Genomic DNA, 24,614 nt, shown 5'->3' on the forward strand with positions numbered 1-24,614 from the left:
TTTTATTTTGCATTTTCCTAATGAATAATTCAGTGACTTCTCTTGGTTCTCAAGATAGAATACAGTTGTCCCCACTTAACCATGGTTTCACTTTCCACAGTTTGTTGCCTGTGGTCAACTGTGGTCCAAAAATATTAAATGGGAAATTCCAGAAATAAACAGTTCATAAGTTTTAAATGGCGTGGTTCTGAGTAGTGTGATGAAATCTCTCACCATCCTGCTCCTGTCCAGCCCAGGAACATGAATCATCCCTTTGTCTGGCATATCCATGCTGTGTACGTTACCTACCCATTAGTGTAGATAAAAACAAAACATATGGAGGGTTCGGTACTGTCTGCAGTTTCAGACATCCACTGGGGGTCTTGGAATGTATATTTTGAGGATGTGGGGGACTACTATACAAAACCCTTAGTCAGACCTTGAGCTTCTGTATAATCTAGCTCTATCTGTTACTCTCTGCTCCAGCCACTCTGTCCTGTGTTTTATTAGGATGCCTTTGGCTGCAAGTAACAAAATCTGTACAAAAGAACCATCAACAAGTAGGGGTTAATTTGGCTCAGTAACAGAGTCAGGTGGCACATGGCTTCAGGCATGGGTCCAGCAGCTGGTAGATGTTAGTTTAGGGTTGGTGTCTCTGTGATTCTTTTAGTCCTGTCCCTTGTATGTTCTGCCCCTGTGTTTTCAGGGTGCCTACTGTTGTCCCAGGAAACCGGTTATGTTTAAGGCAGGAAGACGAGGAGAAGGGGCAGGCAAACATTTTTTGTGCCCCACTCTCCACGCAGCTCTGCTGCCTGCCCATCACTTCTTCGTTCAGCTATTACTCCCGCAGGGATGCTGGACCTCCAGTGTCATTAGGATCTCCCCGCTGTGCTCTTGCCATGTGGCTGTCAAACACTTCTCTCTCTCTCTGTAGATGTGAGGCCCCATCTGTTTTGTTCCCACTGTGTCCCCGCACCTGGCACAATACGTGGCCCAAGCAGGTGCTGGTGCTCTGTCAATATTTGTCGAATTAAGAACAAACAAAATGAATGGAGAAACCTCATCATTTTTTTCTATTAGTAACTGTACTGGGGCTTGATCCATGTGACAGAAACAGCAGAGGTGATTTGAACTAATTTCATGTTTCAGTCGGTCACACAGCCAAAGTGTCAGCTAATGCACATTTGGGAGAATTCATTGTTACACTTTGCTCCTTTCTGAAACTGTGCTCTTCTGGCAAATGGCATCATATGCCCTTAATCTGAGTGTTACCCTGCATGAGCTCATGGTGTAAAAAGTGTTTTCTGCAATCATTTCACAATTTTTGGGCCTTCCCCTGCCCCATGCCCCCTTTGAGGAGTATTTATAGGAAGGGACTTCATGAGCGGGCCTTTACGTGGATTGGGTCATCAGGAAGCCATCGTGGGCCACGGAAAAGGCATCTCTGACACCATATTGCACATCTGTGATATGTTGTGAGTCTTCAAGTGAGAGGAACCGCCTTTGGATTTCAAATGTTGGAACTGCTCGGTGTAACTGATGCCCTTCTCTGAAAATGACTTTTGATTTCCTGGCTGCAGGCGTGTACAAGGTGACCCCTCGCTCCTGCCACCGGTTCGAGCAAGCATTCTACACCTATGACACGTAAGCTGGGTGCTGACCACACTGTGGGGCGTGTGTGCCTCCTGTGGAGGAGAGTCAGTGCCATTCTCCTCTTCAGTCATTTCTGAAAACAAAGGAATTTTTTATGTCTTTTCTGGAAGTGGCAAGTTTAGGCACTGAAGAGAATTTCTAGATAAGGACTTGAAGGCACTTGGGTCAATTACAGAGGAAACGAAGATAGGATCTCTTTCCCGAGAATTTTGTAAACCCAGGAGGGAAGGCTGTGGTTCTGAAGTGGTTTGAATATCATGTGTGTTGAGTCCTCCAGCCCTTGCTGATGGGAATTCCTCAAGCTCAAGTCTAACCCTTTTTCAATTTTGACAAATGCTGGTGGGTTTTACTGGAAATTGGAGGTGTGAAGGTTTGGAGTGGAGAATCAGTTTACCCTCTAAGGCACTTGTGTGTATTCCAAGTGTTATTTCGTGCCGCACTAACAGCAATTTCAGGTAGTGTATTTCAAGGTCAGGAAGGTCGCCCATAAAGGGCGTTGCTTGTGATCCTTTGAGGACCATGAAGTAATGCTGCAGTGTTTTCTCTCCACTTCTCTGATTTATAGGTCTTCACCCAGTATCTTGACGTTGACAGCCATTCGCCACCACGTCCTTGGAACTATCACCACTGACAAGATGATGGATGTCACCGTGACCATCAAGTAAGGCTAGTGTTCCACGGTGGGACGTGGTGGGAGGGTGATGGCCCCGGGCCGGGGGACTCCTGTCATACATGCTCTGAAAACCGTTTTTGATTTGTTATCTTTGGGTGTGTACACAACTGGCCCTCCCTCTTACACTTATATGACACAGCCGTAAATTCACAACAGCCTTGATCCTTTCCTTTTATGATTCAGGAGTTAACTGTGGATGAGGAAGAGCCTTCTGATGGCTTGTTTCAGTGTCTTAAATTTCTGTTTGGCCTCTTTACACTTCCTGTCTTTGCTAAGGAAAAAAAAAATCTCTGGTTTGTTCACTGTATTTCAAGTATTTTAGCAAATTCTAAAGAATTGCCTATTTTTCTTCAGATCCTTTCTCAGGATCTTTACATGAGATCCTGCCACCTTGTATGAGAAGGGTCACAAGTGAGTATGTGAAAGGCAGTCACTCACGGAAGGTTGGGTTCATGTGAATGCCACCTTTGCGAGGAATTTTTACATTGTGGTGGGTGCACCTGACACTCTAATTTTCTCAAGAAATGAAAGAAAGCATTTTGACAACATGATAGTCTTTGTCAAAGAGAATGAAAATCTGAGTAACTTTCTCCCAGCCTGCCTTACTTGAAGTTGCCTTTCCAGCTATGTCTCCATCTTTCTGTCCACCTCCTTGTCACCCGTCCACCCATGCAGAATATATTTATGGAGATTCCTCAGTGTTTAGGGCTCTGGGAGTAGGCGACAGCCCCTGCCCTCGTGGGACTTACAGTCTCATAGGGGAGACGGACAGTAAGTAGTCCAAGAGTCACACGCAAAGCTGTAAAATTACAACTGCGATAAGTGCGTTGAATCTGACTTTGTTGGGGTTTGGGGTCCATGCAGGAGAGACAGGCTGCTGGCGGCCAGCCCATGTTATGGGTCTTAGCTTTGTCCCATGGACACTCTGACATATTTTAAGTAGAGGGACCACTTTTTTGTTTGTTTGTTTCAAAAAGGTCCTCCTGGCTGCTGAGTGGAGAACAGGCAGAAGGGGTCCAACAGTGGAAGTTGATTGAGGGAGGGGGCAGAGGCTCGTTCAGGGATCCAGGTGGGAGATGATGGGGCTTCAGCTGGGCTGGTGGCAGTGGGGATGGAGAGATGTGGATGGATTGGACAGTGTCGAGGAGACTGAATTGATGGGATGTGGAGACAGGCTGACCCCATGGGGTCAGGGAGGGAGAGGTGTCAGGGACAGCCCTGGGTTATTGACCGAATTGATGGGGTACATATTCACCAGGGGACGGGGTTTCTACGAGAAGGACTGGTTCAGTTTCTCCTGTTTCTTTGCCTGGTGCTGGAGCAATAATGTCTTTTTCTATTTTCCTGCTTGGAATGTGTGAATTACTGGTATGACTAGAAATTCATATCTTTACCAGTAGTGATGCCATATTACGTTGTTTTTGGTCTTTATTAAGTTTATTTTTGTAACTGCAGAAGGGTTTTGTTTTGTTTGCTTGAGCTGAGGTTACATGAAACGCATCTTCAGCTGGACACGACTGGTGGGATCTGTAAAGGGGATCTTGGATTCCCCAGATCAAAACTGGACTCCTGGTGGTCTGTCGCCCTCCACAGACCAAGTCTATAGTCTCCCCTGTTTCAGAAACAGCAGCTCCATCTTTCTAGTTTGTCCCTGACTCTTCTTTCTCTTGCATCCCACACCCAACAAGTCCATCTGCAAGTCCTCAGCTGTACCATCCTCGGTATCCATGGGGAGTTAGTTCCAGGACCGCTGTTACCCACATCCCAGGATGCTCAAGCCCCTTATAAGACAGAGTAGTATCTGCGTGTAACCTATGCACATCTTTCCGTATACTTTAAATCATCTCTAGATTACTTTCAACGGCTAATACAATGTAAATGCTATGTAAATGGCTGTGAATACAATGTCATTGTTATGTAGCTAGTTTCTGGCATGTGGCAAATTCAAGTTTTACTTCTTGGGATTTTCTGAAATTTTTTTCCCCCAAATATTTTCTATCTGCCGTTGTTTGAATCCTTGGATGTGGAACCCTCAGAAATGGAGGGCCAACTGTACATCCATCACCTGGCCCTTTCTTAACACTTAGCCTCTGTATGTTGGTTCGACCCACTGTTGTCTGGACCAGGTTGTTGCTACAGCTTCTTGTCTGGCCTCCCTTTTCTGGCTGTTGCTTCATAACAGTGTGTTGTTCATGCAGAAGTCAGAGTACTCTTTAACAGTAGAGATGCTCTCATTCCTCTGTTTAAAATTCGACTGGCTTTCCACCCCTCTAGGGTCCACACCAAGGTTTGCAAAGCCCTAGTCTGACACCTGATCTGACTCTTTCTGGGTCCCTCTGCCCAGGCCACCCTGGTCTCCTTGCTCTCTCACAAGCACGCCAAGGGAGCTGCCTCCAAGGCTCCAAGACTTTGCACTTGCTGCCCCCTTGCTGAGGCCCTCCTCACCAGAGCCACGTGGCTCCCTCTCTCCCTTCCTTCGAGTCATCTCGGTGTCACCTTATCAGAAAGGCGCTGGCTGAGCCCCTAATGAAAGATAGCCCCTGACTCCCAGCTCTCCATCTTTCCATGCTGCTTTATTTGTCTCTATTGTACTTATCATCTGATGTCATTTTTCTCTTTATTCTCTGCCTCGTCCACAGGGCATCCGGGTGTGGATCCCACGGGGTTAGGGAATGCTGTCTGTCCTGTTCACAGTGTCCCCAGAGCCTGGTTCTCTAGCAGGGTATCTTCTCAATAAAGATTGAAAGAAAGACAGAGATGGTGGTATGGAAAGAATCCCATGTCCTACGGGAAATCTCACAAGCTTCCTTCAAGGCACAAAGTCAGTGGTATTTCATGCCAGCCCAGATCTACCAGATACCTCCACCACGGCAAAGAAGTTCAGGTTTTGTTTTTTTTTTTAAACTATTAGTTTATTCAAAACAGGAGAAGACTGTGCCACTGTTGGTGGCATTGTGAGGTGCTCGGTTTTTTAACTGATGGTCTCTGCTCGCAGAAATGTCCGATTCCCCGCAGCTGCAGGGATGAGGGGGCCTCACCTCCCGGGCTGCTCCCCCCTTTCTCCCAGGTCTTCCATTGACAGTGAGCCCGCCCTGGTCCTCGGCCCCCTGAAGTCCGTGCAGGAGCTGCGGAGGGAGCAGCAGCTGGCGGGGATCGAGAGCCGCAGGCAGGAGAGGGAGAAGAACGGCGGGGAGGACGGCGGCGGGGGAAGGACCAAGCCCCCCGCGCAGGAGATGGTGGACGAGCTCCAGGGCCCCTTCTCCTACGACTTCTCTTACTGGGCACGGTGAGCACTCTTGGGCTTTCCCTGCAGTGTCCTCTGTCCCGATACCCTTCCTGATGGGGAGCCCCACTGACGTATCTTAATGACTTTAGGTCCGGAGAGAAAATCACTGTCACACCCTCGTCTAAAGAGCTGCTCTTTTATCCTCCTTCCATGGAAGCCACCGTCAGTGGAGGTAAATGTCAACTCAGCCGATGACACACCTTTGCAGCAGGTCCTTTCCCTGCATTTAAAACTGTGGGCTGTGCTGTTGTTACAGTGAAACCGTCTTTGCGAGGCACCTTCAGTCCCTTTGGCACATAGTTGTTGCTGTTTGATGAGTCAGTGAATGAGTGATTGAACGGGCTAATGAATGAAAGGTCTAAATCAGTAAAAGTAACTTTCACTATGAGAACTGGGGTGTCTTTTTGGAAAAGGACTTGGTTTTCCTTGCTGTTTTCCAGTTGACACCAGGAGGTGGCAAAACCATCGGTTGCCAACATGTCTGAAATGTCTTCGTGTGTCTGAGCTGTTCCTGATGTTTGCTTTTCGGTCGGGGTGATGGGAGGGTCTTTCTGAGCCGGATAACCAGAAGTGATTGCCACTGGAATGTTTAGGCTACCGGTAGCTTTTTCTGGCATTGTGGGTTCACTAAACCCTCAGCGTTTGCAGGTTCGGAAAGAGAGTGTTGAAGAGTGCGGGTGTCTGGCGGGCAGTCTGTCTGGGGCCGTCTTCCGTGCTGGGTCCTCTGAGGTCCAGCCGCACAGGTTGCCACCTGAGGTGTCGGCTTGTCTCCTCCCCTGTGGCCTGTGAGAGCCGAGGGAGAGGAAAGGGGAAACCCAGCCTTTGTTTGCCGTGCCTGCTAACGTTCCTGGCAGCTGAACAAGGTCTTTTCATTGGTGGAGAGACGCTTGGGCCATTGCAAGTATCGAGGATTCTGGTTATATTCAGCCGCCTCCTCGCGCTAATTCCAGTTTCTCAGTGTTCGGCCCTTCTTTAATGGGAAGTCCCAACCAGAAGGCTCCCTCCCCTCTGCCTCTAAGCCCTGTTCTTCTGTTTCTCTCTCCCCCTTCTTAGAAAGCTGCCCAGGGAAGCTGATTGAGATCCAGGGGAAAGCAGGCTTATTTCTAGAAGGTCAGATCCACCCAGAGCTGGAAGGAGTTGAGATTGTCATCAGTGAAAAGGGGGCAAGTTCACCCCTGATCACAGTATTTACCGATGACAAAGGTGCCTATAGGTAAGTCTGTGACTAAGAAACATTTGCTTGGGACCAATTGGGGAGCCTCGGAGAGACACTGGGGAGCCAGGTTTCCTTGGGGCGGGTGATGCTTCCTGCAGGATCTGAAGCCAAGCCATCTCCAGCATTTCTTTCTTTTATCCAGTGTTGGGCCCCTGCACAGTGACCTGGAATATACCGTGTCCTCACAGAAGGAGGGCTACGTTTTGACTGCAGTGGAAGGTACCATAGGAGACTTTAAGGCTTATGCCTTGGCAGGCGTGAGCTTTGAGGTAACACCGTATGTTTTTTAAAAAGCAGCTCTATGAGGCATAATAGACACACAGTAAACTGCACATAAAGTGTATAATTTGACAGTTTCGACATGAAAACACCACCACAATCCAAGTAGTGGACACGTTCATCACCCTCCAAAATTTCCTCATACCCTTGGTAATCCCTCCTCCCTGCCCCTCCCACCCGTCTAATCTGCCGTCTGTCACTGTAGGTCAGTTCGCATTTTCTAGAGTTTTATATAAATGGAATCATTCAGATCGTCCTCTTTTTCTGGCTTCTCTCACGTGGTGTCATTTGGAGAGCTGTTGCCTTTAGCTTGTGTGCATACCTTTTGGCAAGTATTTTAAGCTTTCATCTTCAACTCTGTTCTCTGTCGAAGGACGCAGAGTGTTCTTACAGTGGTATTTGATGTCTTTCTTTCTTCCCTCAGTCCTTCTTGGGAAGAAGCATGCTGTAGGATGTACAGCATGAGTCTGGAGATCCTTGAGAATGAGTATTTTCAACCTAGAGGCCTGAGGAAAAGAAAGACAGATCACAGTCCATAATAAATGAAAATTCTATATTGCAGAATACATTTTAAACCAAATTTAAAAATAGTCAAACTGGGACGTGGGAAGAAATATCTATACCATAAATAATATCCCCAGTTTACAAGGAACTCCTAAAATTGATGAGAAAAAGATGGCCCAACAGAAAAAAGATAAACAAAGGATATGAAAGGCAATTCACAGAAGTCATACAAGTCACTAACAGACATACAGGAAATGCTCAGCTTCACTAGTGACTGGGGAAATGCAGAGGAAGTTACCATCGAAACGCTGGGTTAGATTTGCCATAATCAAGACGCTATTCCTTTTTTGGCGAGCGTGTGTTTTCCCACGCATAGGTAAATTACAGAGCTGGAATGGTTACAGCCACCCTGGAGTGCAGTTTGGGAGTTTCTTTCTGAATTTCAAGTGCACACATCCAACAATTCCACTCCTAGGAACTGACTGTTCGGAAAAAGAGAAACACTTAAGCTCACAAAGAGACACATGCTCGGGGACATTCAGATCGTCTCTTTTTCTCCATCACAAAACTCCTGTGTGATGTGGTTTGCCGACCTCTGCTGTAGAGTGAGACACAGCTGTTCCAAAACAGTGAGGCTGATCTGTGGGGACCGATAGGGGAGGGAAACCGGGGAAACGGCTGAGGGAGGAGAAAGCAAGTTACAGCTGCAGAATGGTACAGCTCTGTGGGCGCTTCTGTCTTGCCTCCTAGCCTCGCCCCAACCCCACCACATCACTCACCAAGTCTGCCAGCAGTAGCCATGATGTTGATGACATTTCTGTGGGCATAGAGTAGTCTGAGGCTACACACCAAACTGTTAGCATTGGTTACCCTGGAGATGAAAAACAGACCTTTTGTTCTCCCTTCCAGTGAATAACAATAGAAGAAAAACAGCCCATTAAGAATTACCTCTTGTGAAATATTCCCTTCATGGGTAATAGGAGTTAACCTTGCTCTGGGGTTCCTTTGTTGCCCCCCAGATAAAAGCTGAAGATGACCAGCCCCTCCCTGGGGTCCTCTTATCCCTCAGCGGTGGTGTGTTTCGTTCGAACCTCCTGACTCAGGACAATGGCATTCTGACCTTCTCAAACCTGGTAAGGTGTCCTGTAGTTTACTGCCTGCCTGTCTTCCCCAAGAGAGCCCGGGACACCTCGTGACTTGTGTGCTGCTTGACAACGTGAGAACAGAAAACCAGCGTGGAGTGTTTTATGTTTCTTGGGGGACCAGACGTAATTAGAGGATTGCTCTCACCAGAACTTAATGCTGCTGATTCATGTTCCCTCCTGCACACATGTCTTGTTTTCTGGTTACCCACTTGTCACTGAGACAATGTAATTAATTACCCCGGCCACAGTGGCTCCTGGCTTGGGCGTCCCCTTGTTTCACCACAGGATTGTGTATAATAATGCCGAGTCTTGTTCGGCGGTGAGCTCGTGTTTCTCCTGCAAAGCACGCTCCCCGTGGTGGGAGGATAGCACCCATTTTTCCACTGGAGATCTAGATGAGGCCCTGAATGGTGGGGACTCAGGAGTGGCTACATCTCCTTGGCTACTTCGTCAGCCCTGGGAATAAAGTGACTGTTGCAGGGATGTCGTAAACAGGTAGTGAGGTGTATGCTGTGCAGTGATGCACACACACCTTCAAATCTTCCTTCTCCTACTTATTTCTTGTGTCATCTCAAGCAACTTAACTTGACCTCTCTGCGCCTCAGTTACTTCATTCGTAAAATTTAAAACTGTGTCTAGCCCGAAGAGTTACTGTAGGCACACGATAATGACGGCTATATTAGAACTGTAGTTGCTGTCACCTTAACTATTTATTATAGCATTAGAGTTACCATTTCTGTCTGTTCTGGAAGCCCTGGTGCTCTTGGGGTCTGATTCTGGTCCATCACGACTTTAGCTGCCCCCTTTTAAGCCACATTGAGATCTGCAGCCGAGGCTCAGTTTGCGGTGGTCTCTCGGCAGAGCCCCGGCCAGTATTACTTCAAGCCTATGATGAAGGAGTTCCGCTTCGAGCCATCCTCACAAATGATCGAGGTGCAGGAGGGACAGAACTTGAAGATCACCATCACCGGCTACCGCACAGCCTACAGGTGAGCAGCCCCGCCCGCTCCCCTCTGTCCCCGGCCCCGGTTCACCTAGAAACCTACCCTGGTCTTCAGCGTGACTATTTGGAAGACAAGGGAAGTAAGAGACGAGGTCCACAGATTTTTAACTGCTGCTCTTTTGTTCAAACATCTCAAACTGTTGATCGAGTCACCAGGTTCCTATTTTGCAGTCAGCCTGTGAGAGCTTATTTAGTTCCTAAAAATTTCTATTTTTTAAAAAATGTTTGAAACGTGAGTTAAATTTTTGAAAGGAAGAAATGCATTCACTTGAGTACAACTTGAAAATGTTGAAAGAGTATATATACAATGTGAAGTTTCCTTCCTTTCCTTGTCTCCCAGCTGCCTAGGTTTCCCAGTGTTTCTGAATACTTCCAGAGATGATTTATACAAATACTAGTATCATTTATACACACAGATACATGGACACGTATATTTATACACGTTTACAAAAGCACTTGAGGCAAAGATTGATTAATCAGAAGGAGCAAGTTTAGAAAAATGGACCATTTTCAGTTGAATATGAAAGTGGAATGAAAGGGGAAGCGATTTATTTTCATTTTATTGGATGCTTCGTTATTTAAAATAAAGGGTAACAAAAATATAATAAAGTGGAATAAAATAAAAGCTTAGCCTTTTTAAATTACAATTTTCTGGAGCATCCCTTAAAATTTCTACAAGAAGAGAAATTGATGACAGCCTTCTGGCAGGAAGGCTCGATTTGCAAGTGCCATGGCCAGAACGGAACTGTCTGGGTCATTCGGGGCACCGTTCTCCACTGAGCTGTCTTGCACTGTAAATCGCTGGTAAGTGCAGGACACTTCCCCTGAACTCTTTTGTGTGCTTCAGAAAACCACGAGAACGTCATGTTCTGTTTCTTGTCTTATCCCTCCAGTTGCTATGGTACAGTTTCTTCCTTAAATGGAGAACCAGAACAGGGTGTTGCCGTGGAAGCAGTGGGACAGAACGACTGCAGTATTTATGGAGAAGACACCGTAACAGATGAAGAAGGGAAGTTCAGGTTACGTGGATTGCTGGTGAGACTTTGGACCTGTTTCACTAGAGGATTTTTTCCTACTGATTCAGGGGTGTCTTGTGGTGCCCCCAAGACTGCTAGGAATGGGCTGGGCAAGAGGCTTAGGGGGATGTAGGGCTCTGGAACTCTTCCCAATCCCTGTCTTAGCTGACCTGCTTACCTTTTATCTAGCTGACATACTGCATTGGGGTTTTGTGGCAAAATAAAGGTGGAAAGCCATGGGTTTGACATACCTTTTGCCTAGCAGAAGGTTGTGGCTTAGGCCAGGGCTCTCAAATGCAATACCTGTAGAGCCAGAAGAACACTGTAAAAGGCTGGAGGAGTCTGGGTGCACAGTAGGGAGTGGTGTGGACTGTGCTGCGGTGGAGATGATATAGCCCACATGAGGGGGCAGCTACTACTCAGCTCCAGCTCTTCGTAGCCATGTAGGAAGATGGACTCTGGTTTGCCAGACTGAGTTCATAAAAGAAATGAGAAATTCAAACTTTCATGTGAAAACTCTGGGTTTTTAGATGTTTATATCTAGTTACAAAGGAAAAAAAAGAAACCCACAACTTCTTCGTGTGGGCCAGATAACCAACTGATCTGTCCTTTTGGTTTCTCGCTTGCAGCATCTGGTTCAGAATTATGATGCTTTTTTCCCTTGGTTTTGATTTGTGCACCCGTTCATTCATCTGCTCGTTCAGCAGACACTAAGTAGAAGTCAACGAGAGGGAGTGTGGGTGGACTGGCGCCCACTGCACTGGGCCACTTGGACCCGGGGTCTGGTCCCAGCTCTTTCAGATTCACAAACTGGCTGTTCTTAGTTGACCCCAGAGATAGTCATACACATCTTGGCAGAGGACTACTGTTTGCCCGAGTCATGTGAGCTAAGAGGCACATCCACTTGCCAGTTTACTTGGGCACTATCTTGGGGCCATGCTGTCCTTTCCCAGAGATAAGAATGCTCATGTCCAGTGTCGGGCATGCCCACTCTCAGACATTGGGGTTCCTGGAAGTCAGGTCAGAAGGTTGCTCGGTGAACATGCAGCAGTCAAGCCGAGGGGGGAAGGTGGACTTAGGGGTGTCCTGGGGGCCGTGCTGAGGACTGGAGTACGTGTATTCTGGTGGCTCAGCTGGATGCACACTGACCCAGTGGGTGCCCTGTCCCCTCTGCCCACTGGTTTCCCTCTGCGGTGTCTTCTCATCAGATTGCACGAGATGACAGTTATCCCGCCACCACAGGAGTCTGGGCGGCGTTACCCCACACTCCCTCCTAGCTCTCCTCAGCCCCGTGGGAAGCCCTGCCCCTGTGGAGGTGCTGCCACCCCGACGTGCTCCGTGGGGCCCCGGGACTGCCCTCTGCCATCCCCCAGGCCTGCTTTCCTTCCATGTAGCAGTGGTTCCGGCAGCCGGGGCCCCGGGAGAGGCAGTGAGTCCCTAAAAGCAGCTTCTCCATCTCACGCGTTCAGTGCATTTTCATCTTTTGGTGGCTGCACAGATGCCTTTCTGCATGGGTTTGAATCCTGCCTCTGCCTTTTCTTAGCCGTGTAAGGTCAGGCAAGCGTGTCATCCTTTTTGTGTCCGTCTCATCATCTGTAAAATGAGGATGAGAACAATGTCTTCCTTATGGGCTGGGCTGGCTGTGGGTATTAAGTGAGTTATTACACGTGAAATACACGGAGCGGCGCCTGCTGCACTGACTCAGTAAATGGTTAAAAAGCAGGAACAGACAGCACCGCCCCCTGTGGTGCTCCTCACCAGAACCCCCGCTTCTTCGGGCTCTGTGTGCAGCCTTTCTCGTTGTACGTCAGCAGCATGAGGAGGGCCCGGAGGCGCCTGTGCACTTCAGTCTGCCTCGTGCTAGGGTGAGCTCACCTCACTCTTACGAGTGCAAGCATGCAGATTCAGATTGCCTTCTTGGTTCCCCCAGGGTCTTGCTGGTCCAGACGTGTTTTTCTAAACTCACCAACTTAACACATTTTATTTAATTAAACTGAATATAGTTTCCTTCCCCACTGCAGTAGATTTCCATTTTCACCAATGCTCCCCGGCACCCTCCTCCTGGTAACAGGTGTTAAGTCATTAGCACTTTCAGTGTTGTGGCAGCCCACACCTTCCACGGGCCAGGCCTCGGGTTCTGGAGGAAGAGCCTTGAATGCTTCTCATCAAGGGTTTGGACTGGGGTTTGCCAGTCTCCCAGAGGATACCGGGCTGGAGATCCCTTGTTGAAGATTTCCTAAGGATTTCGACCCCCATCAGAATTCATTTCCCCAGGTGATCTTTCCGGGCAGTGTAGCTGTCAAGGCATTTGGGGTGAGACGCTTCACCCCTACGTGCTGCCCCCAGAGGCTGAAGGTGCTTCCTTGAGTCAGCCAGCCAGGAGCAAGGAGTCGGGCGGGTTGCGATGGGAGCGGCCACCCCATGGGCTCTGCCCAGCCTGAGGACAGGAGCCCGGGGGGGCAGTGCCCGCCCTTCCCAGCTTCAGCTGTGCCGCCTCTGCGTTTCTTCCCAAATAGCTACACACGTCTTTCCTTTCTGAGGCACAAACAGCTATTTTGAACCAAACCCAGTGCTGTCTGTCCTAACTGAGCTATAAAGTGGCTTAATACGTCTATTGGTGATCATAAACTTGAATGTTCTGTCTTTTTAAAGAATAACTGCTTTATTGTCTTTGTAAAGGTACCATGTGCTCATTATAAAATAGTTCAAGCAACATATCGAAAAGGACAATTTTGAAAGGGGGAGAAAAGTCACCCTTAAGCTACCACTTGGAAGGGCCCCTGGTTAACCTAAAGCGATCACCGTTCCGATGCTGCTCTGCCTGCACAAAAGAAGGCTGCAGCGCACTGTTTAGGAGAGCAGAGCCGTGTTGCTCACACCGACTTGCAAATAAATGATGACAGTCTCAGGGTTGCCCCTCTTGGATGCACACAGTCACCTTTGACCTCAGCCCCATGCTCTAGATCCTAAGGTGTCATCGGGTCCCGTATGCTGTTGGTGATCAGAAATTGGTTGATTTCAGTGTTTTAAACCTTGCTAATATAAGTGATCTGTCACCCTTTGGGGACCTGATGCAGATCTCTTTTTAAAATAAGCATGTAAGAAAAAAATAGTTCAGAAGTTTACAAACAGTGGGCTCATTTCTGCTAGTAAAGCCTTGCTCCAAGCTGAATTTTATTTGATTTCCAGCCTTCCGAAAAACTTCCCTTTGAACTCATATCTCTCTCTATCAGAGTTGCCACTAGCCAGCCCATACAGTAGTGTGAAAAACAAACCAAAAACTTCATTTTTTCAAGACACTTCACTTCCCTCTATTGGGGAAAATTGTCAGAATGTGCTGGCTTTCTTAGAACAAAATACTGCCTTCTGCCAGAAAATTATCTGAGTAAATAGTGTACATCCTTCATGTGTACAATGTCAACAAAAAAGTTTTTTCTGAATAGTGACTTTTTTGGTAAACATGGCCTACGCCTATAAATTGGAGGAATAGAATAAAAAACATACAAAGAAGAAAAATGTTTTTTAAAAAAGAAAAAACAAATAAGAAGCCACATTTCATTTTCCTTGGGTAGAAGAAACTGAATGGGGTTTGAAGGAGTTGCAGAACTTCAGGGAAAAGTTTCTACATTGGGTGCTTTTTAAAGGAACTCTTAAGAAGGTTAACAGGTGCAGACTGGGCACTGAGGTGGGATGGGAAGGCCCCTGTCCGATGTGGGCCTCCAGGCAGAGCAGGCTCGGGTCAGGTCTCTTTCGAACCCTTTCCCAAGATGTGACTCCTGCGTTTGTTTGCAGCCGGGATGTGTATACCACGTTCAGCTCAAGGCAGAAGGCAACGACCACATCGAGCGGGCCCTCCCCCACCACCGGGTGATTGCGGTAAGGCACGGAATTCTCAAGCGGAATCGGGGCATGATTGCTTCCCTGATCAAAAAATCCCTTAGCACTCCTCTGGCTGCCTGCCTTTCATCTGCTGTGGGGGGGGACTTTAAATCCTAATTAAGGGTCCTCTTAGAATAGTGTCATCTTCACAAGCAGCATCTTATGTGGGTTTTTAATGAACAGCATTGCTGTCAGGCATCCAGAGAAGAAATCTAAAGTGTTGTTTCCCCACTTCCCCTGCAAGCTCTGATCATTATTCTGCAAGTTAAGGATCCTAAGGCCTAATAAGCAGCATTTCAAATCAAGGGAGGGTGATAAAGAGAACATGGGCTTAATTGGTGGCAGGGCCTCCCGCTTTATGATATTCAGATGACCTTGTTTTTCCCACCAAGGACAGAGACTCTTGACCTTCAAGATCATGGCTTAACTAATTGATCCCTGAAGAGGCAGCCCTCCAGGTCCCGGAAGTGGCTCTGGAGTCATTTGAAGTGGACTTTTTCCCTATGGAATAGGTCTCATTGCTAGACTAGTAAGAGGGCTTGGGTGGGACAAGAAGGTTGCCTCTTGGGGGCTTTGCTGGGTGGCATTAGGCACGAGATTATGAGGGTTTGGTGTCGCAGGCACTCATGTGGACGGTGGCCCGGCGATGTGAAAAGGTGACAGACGGGTCACATGCCCACCCAGAGGGGCAGTGGGGCTTGGCTCCTCCCATCGCTGCCAGGCGGGAGCATCTTTCCCTTTTTCCAAGAGAGGCTGGGAGATCTGGCCTTTTTTACATGAGGTTCCTTTTTTAAAAATGTTGACAAGTAATTAAAACTTAGAAAAACAATACCGTGCTTGTCAAATAAAATGTGCCTGTGGGCAGGTGCGGCCCATCTCCTGTCAGTGTGTGGCTGCAGACTGAGGCTGGCTTGAACGGCAAGCTTCACCCACTTCATATGAAGTGAAGCGCACTAGGAAATAGCTCCCAGGACATCACACAGCGAGAGCAGAGGTCCGGCTTCCTGCTTTCTCAACCCTAGCCTTCCTTGTCTCCGCCTAGGTCGGGAATAACGACATCGATGATGTGAACATCATAGTTTTCCGGCAGATAAATCAATTTGACTTAAGTGGAAATGTGATCACCTCCTCCGAGTATCTTCCCACATTATGGGTAAGGCCAGCCTTTTCAGGTTCAAGTGCTCTGTTCTTTCTGGCTTTGAAACGGGAGGGAGCGGGACACCTGGGCCTGCCTAGCACTTGCTGAGGGTTGAGGTTGAGATTTAAGAATCTTTAATCCCAGCGTGTATCTGGGAGGACGGTTGCTGATCTCTGGAGAGAAAAGATGTGGTGTGGTTTCACATGACTATTTTGCCAGCAGTGTGTGTCTTTGGAAGCATCATAGTAGAAGCCTAATGGACAATCAATACGATCTGGAGTCTAAAACGGAAAGACAATTTTAGGGCAAAGCGCCTCATAACTTTGAAGGTAGAAGGTAGGAGTGGTGAGCAGTGGACTCAGAGTCAGACAGTCCGGGCTGGCTCCTGTCCCCACAGTTACTCACCTGGCCGCCTTGGGCATCACTTCATTCCCGTGGGCCTTGGTTTCCTGCTCTGTAAAACCAGGGAGTTGGACTCAGTGGCCTCTTAAGGGCTCTTTGAGCTCTGACAGGATCTCTGTGTCTACAGTGAATAACAAACTGTCCACCATGCCCTGTGATCCCTTGAAAGGTGTTAATGAACTGCCATAGGGGTGTATTTTTCGGAGGCACTTGTAATTTACATATAGTGAAGTATTTGATTGGGTGAGAAGGTGCACTTAACTGACCTCAGCCACCCTTTGGGGGCTGCAGGCACATTACCTGTGGGGCCAGGTGGGTGATGTCCGATAATAAAGAGGGCTGGGCAGGGGTGGGAAGACTGGGGAATGGGAGGGGAGGGGGCGTGGGTTCTGATTCTTGCTGCCTTGGGATTCTGGCCCAGGGTTGGCATCACTTCCCAGTTTTCCATAAAACTGAAAGTTAGAGTTATGTGAAATTACCTGATTTTTAAATATAGGCGGTGAATTCAGATTGACTTAGAACACCATACAGGGCAGAAGAGCGTATACGTGGTCTTGGATGTGACCCACAGGCTTCTGGTCTATGACTTTTGTTTTAGGATAACTCCTTCTGACTTGTGTGTTATGTAGAAGAGTGTCTGTGTGAGCCCTGAGGAGGGTGGCTCTGGCCTCCTCCTGTGGTGGGGGCAGCGTGGAGCCCCCACAGCCAGGGGTGTACCTCCCTCTTCTCGTGCCCCATTGCATGTGGTAGTGGGACCAGGCAGCCAACTTGGGCTGGAGAGAAAGGCCAGCCACAAAGCACTGAGCTGCTGCTGGAAGCAGCCAGAGAATGAAATGCAAGATGGGAGTGCGTTTCCAGGTTAAGGGAAACCTCTGGGGTTAAGGCTGCAGCATGTAGGGTGGCCACGCCAGGTGGGCCAGGCCCTCAGTGACATTGGCTGGGTCCTAGGCTCCACTGCGTGATAATGGTGCGACCTTAGGTGATGCAGTCTCACAGGGATGATAACAATGCCCTTTTCGTAGCCGGGACTGGTGACAATGAATGTAAAGTGCCCGTGGTGGGCCTGGCGTGTTACAGATATGTTCGAAGCTGTTCTTTTTTTAACGTTATTACTATTTTGAGCATTAATGTAAATTGTCAGAATCTACTTTAAAATCTTAACATTTCCACCCGTGTCACGTAACTGGCATCTCAGATGCCTTAGAAATGGCCTGTCAGGGAAGAGGACGATTGCTTCTTTAAAAACCCGTGTTTCCAAAGACCCTCTCTCCCCAAGAGATAAGCTGTCCCGAGGATGTCTGAAATGAAATGTTTATCGAGGTTCAGTTTCAAAAGCACGTCCTGCTTTGTTTCTGCTCTCCAGGTAAAGCTTTACAAAAGTGACAACCTCGACAACCCGATCCAGACGGTGTCCCTGGGCCAGTCCCTCTTCTTCCACTTCCCGCCGCTGCTCAGAGACGGCCAGGTGACGCCCGCTCCACGCTGCTGTCAGTCTGTGTCGTAGCAATTGCACTTTTCACAGTTCTTTTGCCTTCCACCCTCTTACCGCCTGCAGACACGGTGGACGCCGTGCTCTGAGTCGAAGGCAGTGGGGCTCTCCAGGGATTATTTTTTCAGAATTGGCTCTTTTTCTGTTTACAAAAATAATGCCCATTCAGGGCAGGAGATTTGGGAAAGAAGGGAAATCAGACATAATCCCATCATCCAGAAATAAGCACCGGTATCCTTTTGGTCTTTTTCTAATGCATGTGCATGTATGTGTTTATACACATACATGCACATGCACTTTTATTTATTTTGATCATGCAGAACTAGGACTATTTGGTACCTTGTTTTCTAATCTGTGCTTTCCAATGAAGACTATGCCACAAATATTTTCCCCACCATTAAATCTTCTATAGCATGATTATTTAATGTTTGCACAGTTGTCTATAACATAGGAAATATCATAACCTATTTAACTAAGGCCTGGGTGTTGGACATCGTTCCCTGATTATAGAATGTTTGCTGTCAGTTCTAATCAGGCAGAGCAAACTCTTGTGGTTGGTGGGGTGAGTGCACACTTTGCAAAGAATTTGGTTCCTGTCTGGGGGACCTGCCCTGGGAGGGCGAGCAGTGAACCTGTGTGTGTCATCCCCACCTACTGCAGGGATGGTACTCCATGGCCTTTCTCGGCATGAAATGGCTGTACAGCAATGAAGCAGGTTGTAATGGAGTTTTGGGCTTCCTCTCTGCTTCTCCAGATGCCCTTTGTTCTTTATTTTTCTTTAATATTTTATTTACTTTGGGGGGAAGGTAATTAGGTTTATTTTATTACTTACTTATTTTAATGGAGGTACCGGGGAATTGAACCCAGGACCTCGTGAATACTAAGCACGCACTCTACCACTGAGCTATATCCTCCCCTCTCGGATGCCCTTTGAAATCAAGCCACGTTAGGCAGCACAGCGCTGTGGAAACCGACTCCACCTGGGCTCACAGCCGGCTTGGAACTTCACCAGCTGAGTGACCCGGGCAAGTCACCCTTAACCTCTTCAGGCCTCGCTCTCCCCATCTGTGAAATGGAGTCCCGCTCTTCAGTGGTTGAGAGCAGAGTGGGCATCTGCCTAACATGCTCACGGTGCCTGGCCCTGGTCTGGGCTCATCCTGCAGGCCTGTGACTATCACTGGAACTGTTCCAGAGACGCTGCATTCTTAGAACTTGCCAGCTAATGAGCCACTTAAGTATCATCCCTTGAAAGTCAACCTTATTTCGGATTAAAAAGTCTTCCTCATTTTGATCCTCATCGGGATTGGCTCATAATAACTGTGTATTTCATAAAGTCATGGCCTCCAAGGACCGCAGCTGGAGGTGGGATGTGCTTGTAAAGACATGCTGCAGGCTCCCAGGGCTTATTCAGAAGGTGGGGATGCACGGCTGTCACTGCTGGATGAGCCCGCTGACACTATCGCTCTAAAGTTAGCAGCCTTGGTGTGGAGGTGTAAACTGCAGTTTATGTTTAGAAATATAAAGTCCTTTACATCACAGTCATACGTTAGGATTTAGTTTTCATTTGCTTTGCCCCAACTGTTCTGTATAAATACTTCTTCCTTGTGCACAGAATTACGTGGTGCTTCTGGACTCCACGCTGCCCAGGTCCCAGTACGACTACGTCCTGCCGCAAGTGTCCTTCACGGCAGTGGGCTACCATAAGCACATCACCTTGATTTTTAATCCCACGGTAAGGAGAAGGCGGGTGCAGGTGTGAAGAATGGTTCCACGTGCATCTGTTCCCAGATGCCATCCGTTTACCACCGAGTGCTTTTCAGACCCCATTTCGTGTGGGAAGTTGGTGGGGATTATCATCCTCAAATCAGGGAGGAGAAGACTGGGGGCTCGTGTGTGGCAGAGCCAGGACTTGAACACGGCGCTCCCGCTGCTTTCTGACTCATGCTTGGTGACTTGGCAAATAGGATCTTAACCTGCATCAGAGGTTCCTCCTCTGACCCCGGGAGGAAGCACGTACCTGGTTCCCCTCAGCAGCGACTCGGTCAGAAGGTGCCAGAGAGACGGGTACATAGGGGACCGTTTGTCTCTGTGTGGAGGCACGTGGTGACCCCAGGGGAGGGTGAGGGCCTCTGGTGGGGCACTGAAGACTGCAGCCTACGACTATGACACCCGTGAGGGCTCCACCAGGACAATCCCTGAGTCCAGGGAGCCGCGTGGGCAGCCTGGGCAGCACAGAGGGGCCACTCGGTGGGGGCTGAGCAGCCAGGCCTAGTAGCTGGTGGCAGGAGTGTGGCCCCACTTGTGAGAACGAGAGAAATGATGCCCAGGAGAGCAGGGCCACGTGACAAGGGCAGGGAGGGCCATTCAGTGCAGGGCCTCTGCCGGGTTTCACGACAGACCTTCCAGGGAAGATGCTGCTCTGCCGTCTTTACGGAGGCTCAGAGAGGCTGAGTGACTTAGCTGGGGTTGGTCAGCAGAGCCGCGTGGCCGTCGGCTGGGCGGCTCAGCGCCGCAGGCTTACTCAGGCCTCCGTGGGCGCGTCGCTTCGTCCTGTGTTCGGTGTCAGAGCCGACAGCCCCGTTCCTGACGTCCCACCTGGTATTTCATGCCCTGCTGAGCACCCCACACACCTCGTCTCGCTGGATTTTCACAGCGTTCCCCTGCAGCAGGTGCTGTCCATATTAGCGCCATTTTATAGTTGAATCTTAGAACTGAGTCTTATTAAAGTGACTGCCCGAGGTCACCCGGAAAGACCCGGACCCGGCCTGGACCGCTGTCCTCACAGCTGGTTCTCATCCTCGCCCTCCCACTGCCCACTAAATTCAGCCTTTCATGAAGGATTTGCTTTGATGGAAAACGGCTTGGGATCTGAGACAGAAGTAGGCAGTTGGAGATGGAAATCTGTTCCCGCTCTTATTCTTCTCTTAATTAGGGGACCGTCTCTTTCTGCCTCAACCAGCTCAGGTAAAAAGGCCCCCCTAGTCATTCTCCAGCCTCCGTGTTCTCAGATCTTTTGGTCTTAGGGCCCCTTCATGCTGTTAAAAATTGTGGCAAAATCTCCAAGAGCTTTGGTTTATATAGGCTATATATATATTTATCATATTAGAAATTAAAACTGAGAAATGCTGAAAACACAGGAATCCACAAGCCACACATTCCATTACCTGTCAGAGTCATGCCATCATCACATTTGATGCCTCTGGGAAAGTCCATGGTACACTTTGAAGAGTATGGAAAGGCACACAGAGTATCTTTTATTATTATGAGAATATTTTGGACGTTGCAAATCTCCTGAAAGGGAGGCCCCTGGGCTCTACCTGGAGAACCAGTGTTTTTTTGTTTGTTTTTTCTTAACTTGTTTTCTCATCATCTGAAAGTTCTCCTTTATTTGTTTCAGTTGTTGAGGTGGAGTGAGCTGGTTGGGATATAGGTCCGTTTGCTGTTACAGACACAGCGTTGCAGGGGCCTTAGCTTCAGGAGCGAGCAGTGCAGGGACTGTATGGAAGCTCCACGGTGTCGGGGCCCCTGCTCCTTCTTCCTTGTGGCTCTGCTGTCCTCCAGCATGTCACCCTTCTCCGAAATGGTGCGCTTAGTCGGAGGCTGTCTGGCCAGCAAGGAGGGAGGGCACACCACTTCTCTCCTAGGGTGCAGCCTGAGTGTTGCACCTGTCACTTCTGTTCATGTACCACTGGCCAGAGTTGAGTTCCAGGGCCCACCTGGCTGCAAGGGAGGCTGGGCAATGTGGCCTGTATTCCGACTGGCCCTGGTGAGAGTTGGGCCTTCCATGGGAAGAAGTGGTGAATGGCCAATGGGATCCAAGCACTGCCTCACCTCCTCACTGGGAGTGACCTCTGGGACTAGCTTGCTCCTCAGTATGGCCCTGAGCCTGGAACAGTGGGTTCTTGATGCCTCCTTGTGGGAAAGAGTCCGTGTGCAGCTGGGACTCAACAAACTGAGACCTGTCGACTTTCCAGCCACAGGAGTTCCCTGCTGCCCACAGCCGTCTGTCTTCTCAGTGTAGATAGTGAAGGTCTGGGGGTGAGGCACTCCTCGCTATCAGAATCAGTTCATTCCCGAGCTTCAGAGAGCGAGTGATGAGAGTCTACAGCACAGGATTCACTTGACATTTATCCACGTCGCTCGGTTCCTGGGTAGCGAGAGTCTGGATCGCGTGGGTGCTTGGGTGGCCCTGGGGAGCCGGCTCAGAAGCGGGCTGTGGCGTGGCCGCGGGTGGTGCACCGGTTGGGGGGCTTGTCCGGGGCTGAGGGTGCCTCGGTGTTTGCAGAGGAAGCTGCCCGAGCAGGACATCGCGCAGGGATCTTACATCGCCCTGCCGCTGACGCTGCTCGTCCTGCTGGCCGGCTACAACCACAACAAGGTAGGCAGTCCCGAGAGCTCACGGGAAACAGACGTGTCAGGGAGGGGGTCCCTCACAGCGGGGACATGGCAGCCGAAGAAGTTACAGCACTTGAGGTCAAGTCCAGTCCCTAAGGCCTCCTTTCAAGGCTGTAAACCTCTTGCGACAGGTCTCCTAGTCCTTAAACCTGGGATATTTCGGGGGCCCTGGTGACCCTCTCTGGTGCAGAGCCCTGCCCTGGTCTGAACTGAGATCTCCCGTTAGCACAGAGCGGGCGGTGACAGTGCCTGGGGGAGGAGGTGCACTGATGGGGGGGACTCAGATGTCCCACTGCACGGAAGTCTCCTCCTCCTGGCGTCCCCCTCTCTCACACTCTCTCTCTTTCCAGCTCATTCCCTTGCTGCAGCAGCTGACAAGTCGACTGCAGGGAGTCCGAGCCCTCGGCCAGGCGGCCTCTGACACTAGCGGCCCGGAAGACGCAAAGAGACAAGCCAAGAAACAGAAGACAAGGCGGACGTGAGAGAAGAGGCCACATAAATCTCCCTGGGGACGGGCCGTGACCCAGGGGCCACCACCCGCCCCTGGCGTGAAAGACGCATGTGACTCACCCCAGCACGCGCCGTTGGCCCCGGGCTCCTCCGTTGGGTCTGCGAAGCCGCGCGTCCCCGCCCTCCTCTCGTCCGGCCCCTGGTGCAATGCCGTGAATGGATCCTCCTGTCACTCTGCTGAACACAATTTGTTTTCTGAGTTGAAGATAATTTATTAATATTATTTTTGTCAAAGAAATATTTAAGCTGTGCTGGTGGTGTGAGAATGTAACCCCTCATTTCAGCGTTCATGTGTAAGAAGAGCTCCAGCAAACGTGGGGTTTGGCACGTGATCAGGCACCCGTTGGACTTACCTTTCCCTTCACTTCCCTTTGCATCTGAGGCCCCTGCTAGAAACCGCACAGCCTGTATGTACCACTAGGAGGGTATGTTAGGAGGTAAAAATCAATAAAACTGCCCATTTGTTTGTGTCGTGGCTCATCTCAGGTGTCGTCCTTAGATGACACTGGCGTCATGCTGGGGACACAAACTGAGCTGCCTGGAGGGGCACGTAGGTCCTGAGTGAGGGGCTGGACAAGAAAATGCTCAGCAAAGGTGAGATGATTCACAGCAGCTGTCTTCTGGGCTCAGTGGTAGGAAAGTCGGAGGTGGGGGTGGTGGCGAAGTGAACAGCCCCACCGTGTCCGGAGGAGCCCGATTCTTTTGGCTCTGGCTCCCCAGTGCTCTGCGGGAACGTGCATCCACTCTTCTAGAGAAGCCAGGAAGACAAAAGTTTTCTGTGAACTCCTCCAAGTTTTAAAGGTTAGTGACAAATTCAGTTTGTAACTTTTGGCCAAACAAAGTGCAAACGTAGGATGTGTGAAGCTTGAAGGCTGCCAGTTTGCATAAAGGATCCACAGGAATTCACCGCATTTGAACAGCATTAATTTAATTCTTATAGAAAGTAATTAAGTTAATTAAGTTATTTTGGAATCAAGGACATCCATCCATCCATCCATTTATTTATTGAGTCCCCCGTCTGACAGGCAGCAGGGATACGAAGACAAGGAGAGAAGACGATGCTATAGACAGAGCTGGACGAGGATGGGGCCCCCTCGCCCTTGTTCCTTATCGTGTGCCCAGCGCTTGGTGTGCAGTGGGCATTCTGGAAGGAAGGAATGAGCGAATGCACACATGCCCACATGCATGAACACGGAGGTAGGCACTTGGTGCCTGCCCTCGGAGTGCAGGACCCATCCATCACTGCGGGGCGGAGGAGGCTGAGGAGTACAGAGCAGAGGTCTGATCCCACCTGAGGGCTTAGGGAAGCTTCCCAGACATGATGTTTCAGCCAAGTCTGGGAGGACACAGGATGGAGAAAGACAAAATAAGGCAGAGGGTCTTGTTGGGAGCCATGACCTGGGTGGAAGGGCAGCTCGAGGATTCCCGGGCCCCTGGCAGCCACTGGGAGGAGCGGCTGTGTTTCCAGCCGGTGGCTTTGGGCTGTTGGCCGTTTCACGGGTTTTACTTTTTCCCCATGAAGGGAAGTAAACTCTTGGAGACCTGGGACAGATGAGATACATAATCCATTTCTTGGAGTGTTTTCTAACGCCCGTTCCAGTGGGCACCCAAAAACATCCCTTTTAAATGTTAATGGGGCTTTTTATTGACACAGTGTAAAGGTTAAGAGCTCGTGAAAGATAAACTAAATGTCAGAATGTTTCATCCAGTTCCGGACGCTGCCATTAAGTGGCAGTCTTCCCCCATCGCTGCTCCAGGTCACCTTTGTGTTGGTGGGACTTCTCAGGGGCTCTGTGCTTGCAAAAAGGCTGCTGTCTTTCTCGGTCTATTTGCAAGTTGGGCCTGTCCTGTTGTCTGTAATTGTCTCCATTTTCCAGCAATCTTGGGACAGCTCCTCTGATTCCCTTTGAGGAGTAAGTACTCATGTTAGAGGATTTTGCATGGGGCAAAAGTTATGTGAGACAGACTTTTTCCCCCATGTTTTCCATTAAAAATATCTGAAATGGTGGATTCCCGAAGAACTCTGTTGCTTGCACATTTTTGCTTA

At 49.2% G+C, this 24,614-nt stretch overlaps 1 protein-coding gene across 2 annotated transcripts in view; it reads left to right on the top strand.

Moving 5' to 3' along the window:
- Positions 1-23,042, top strand: part of LOC102531066 (BOS complex subunit NOMO1) — a 51,384-nt gene extending 28,342 nt beyond the window's left edge. For both annotated transcript variants that reach the window (XM_031687562.2, XM_072942671.1), the window contains 15 exons: positions 1,560-1,623; positions 2,198-2,293; positions 5,373-5,591; positions 5,681-5,763; positions 6,645-6,804; positions 6,950-7,076; positions 8,610-8,723; positions 9,597-9,724; positions 10,632-10,773; positions 14,547-14,630; positions 15,676-15,786; positions 17,537-17,638; positions 19,275-19,394; positions 21,948-22,040; positions 22,408-23,042. In XM_031687562.2, the coding sequence (XP_031543422.2) occupies positions 1,560-1,623; positions 2,198-2,293; positions 5,373-5,591; positions 5,681-5,763; positions 6,645-6,804; positions 6,950-7,076; positions 8,610-8,723; positions 9,597-9,724; positions 10,632-10,773; positions 14,547-14,630; positions 15,676-15,786; positions 17,537-17,638; positions 19,275-19,394; positions 21,948-22,040; positions 22,408-22,539 (1,775 nt within the window). In that variant the 3' untranslated portion in view covers positions 22,540-23,042. The remainder of the gene's footprint in view (positions 1-1,559; positions 1,624-2,197; positions 2,294-5,372; positions 5,592-5,680; positions 5,764-6,644; positions 6,805-6,949; positions 7,077-8,609; positions 8,724-9,596; positions 9,725-10,631; positions 10,774-14,546; positions 14,631-15,675; positions 15,787-17,536; positions 17,639-19,274; positions 19,395-21,947; positions 22,041-22,407) is intronic.
- Positions 23,043-24,614: the final 1,572 nt, after the last annotated feature.

This window comes from Vicugna pacos, chromosome 18, assembly GCF_048564905.1.
Source record: "Vicugna pacos chromosome 18, VicPac4, whole genome shotgun sequence".
Classification (NCBI taxonomy): domain Eukaryota; kingdom Metazoa; phylum Chordata; class Mammalia; order Artiodactyla; family Camelidae; genus Vicugna; species Vicugna pacos.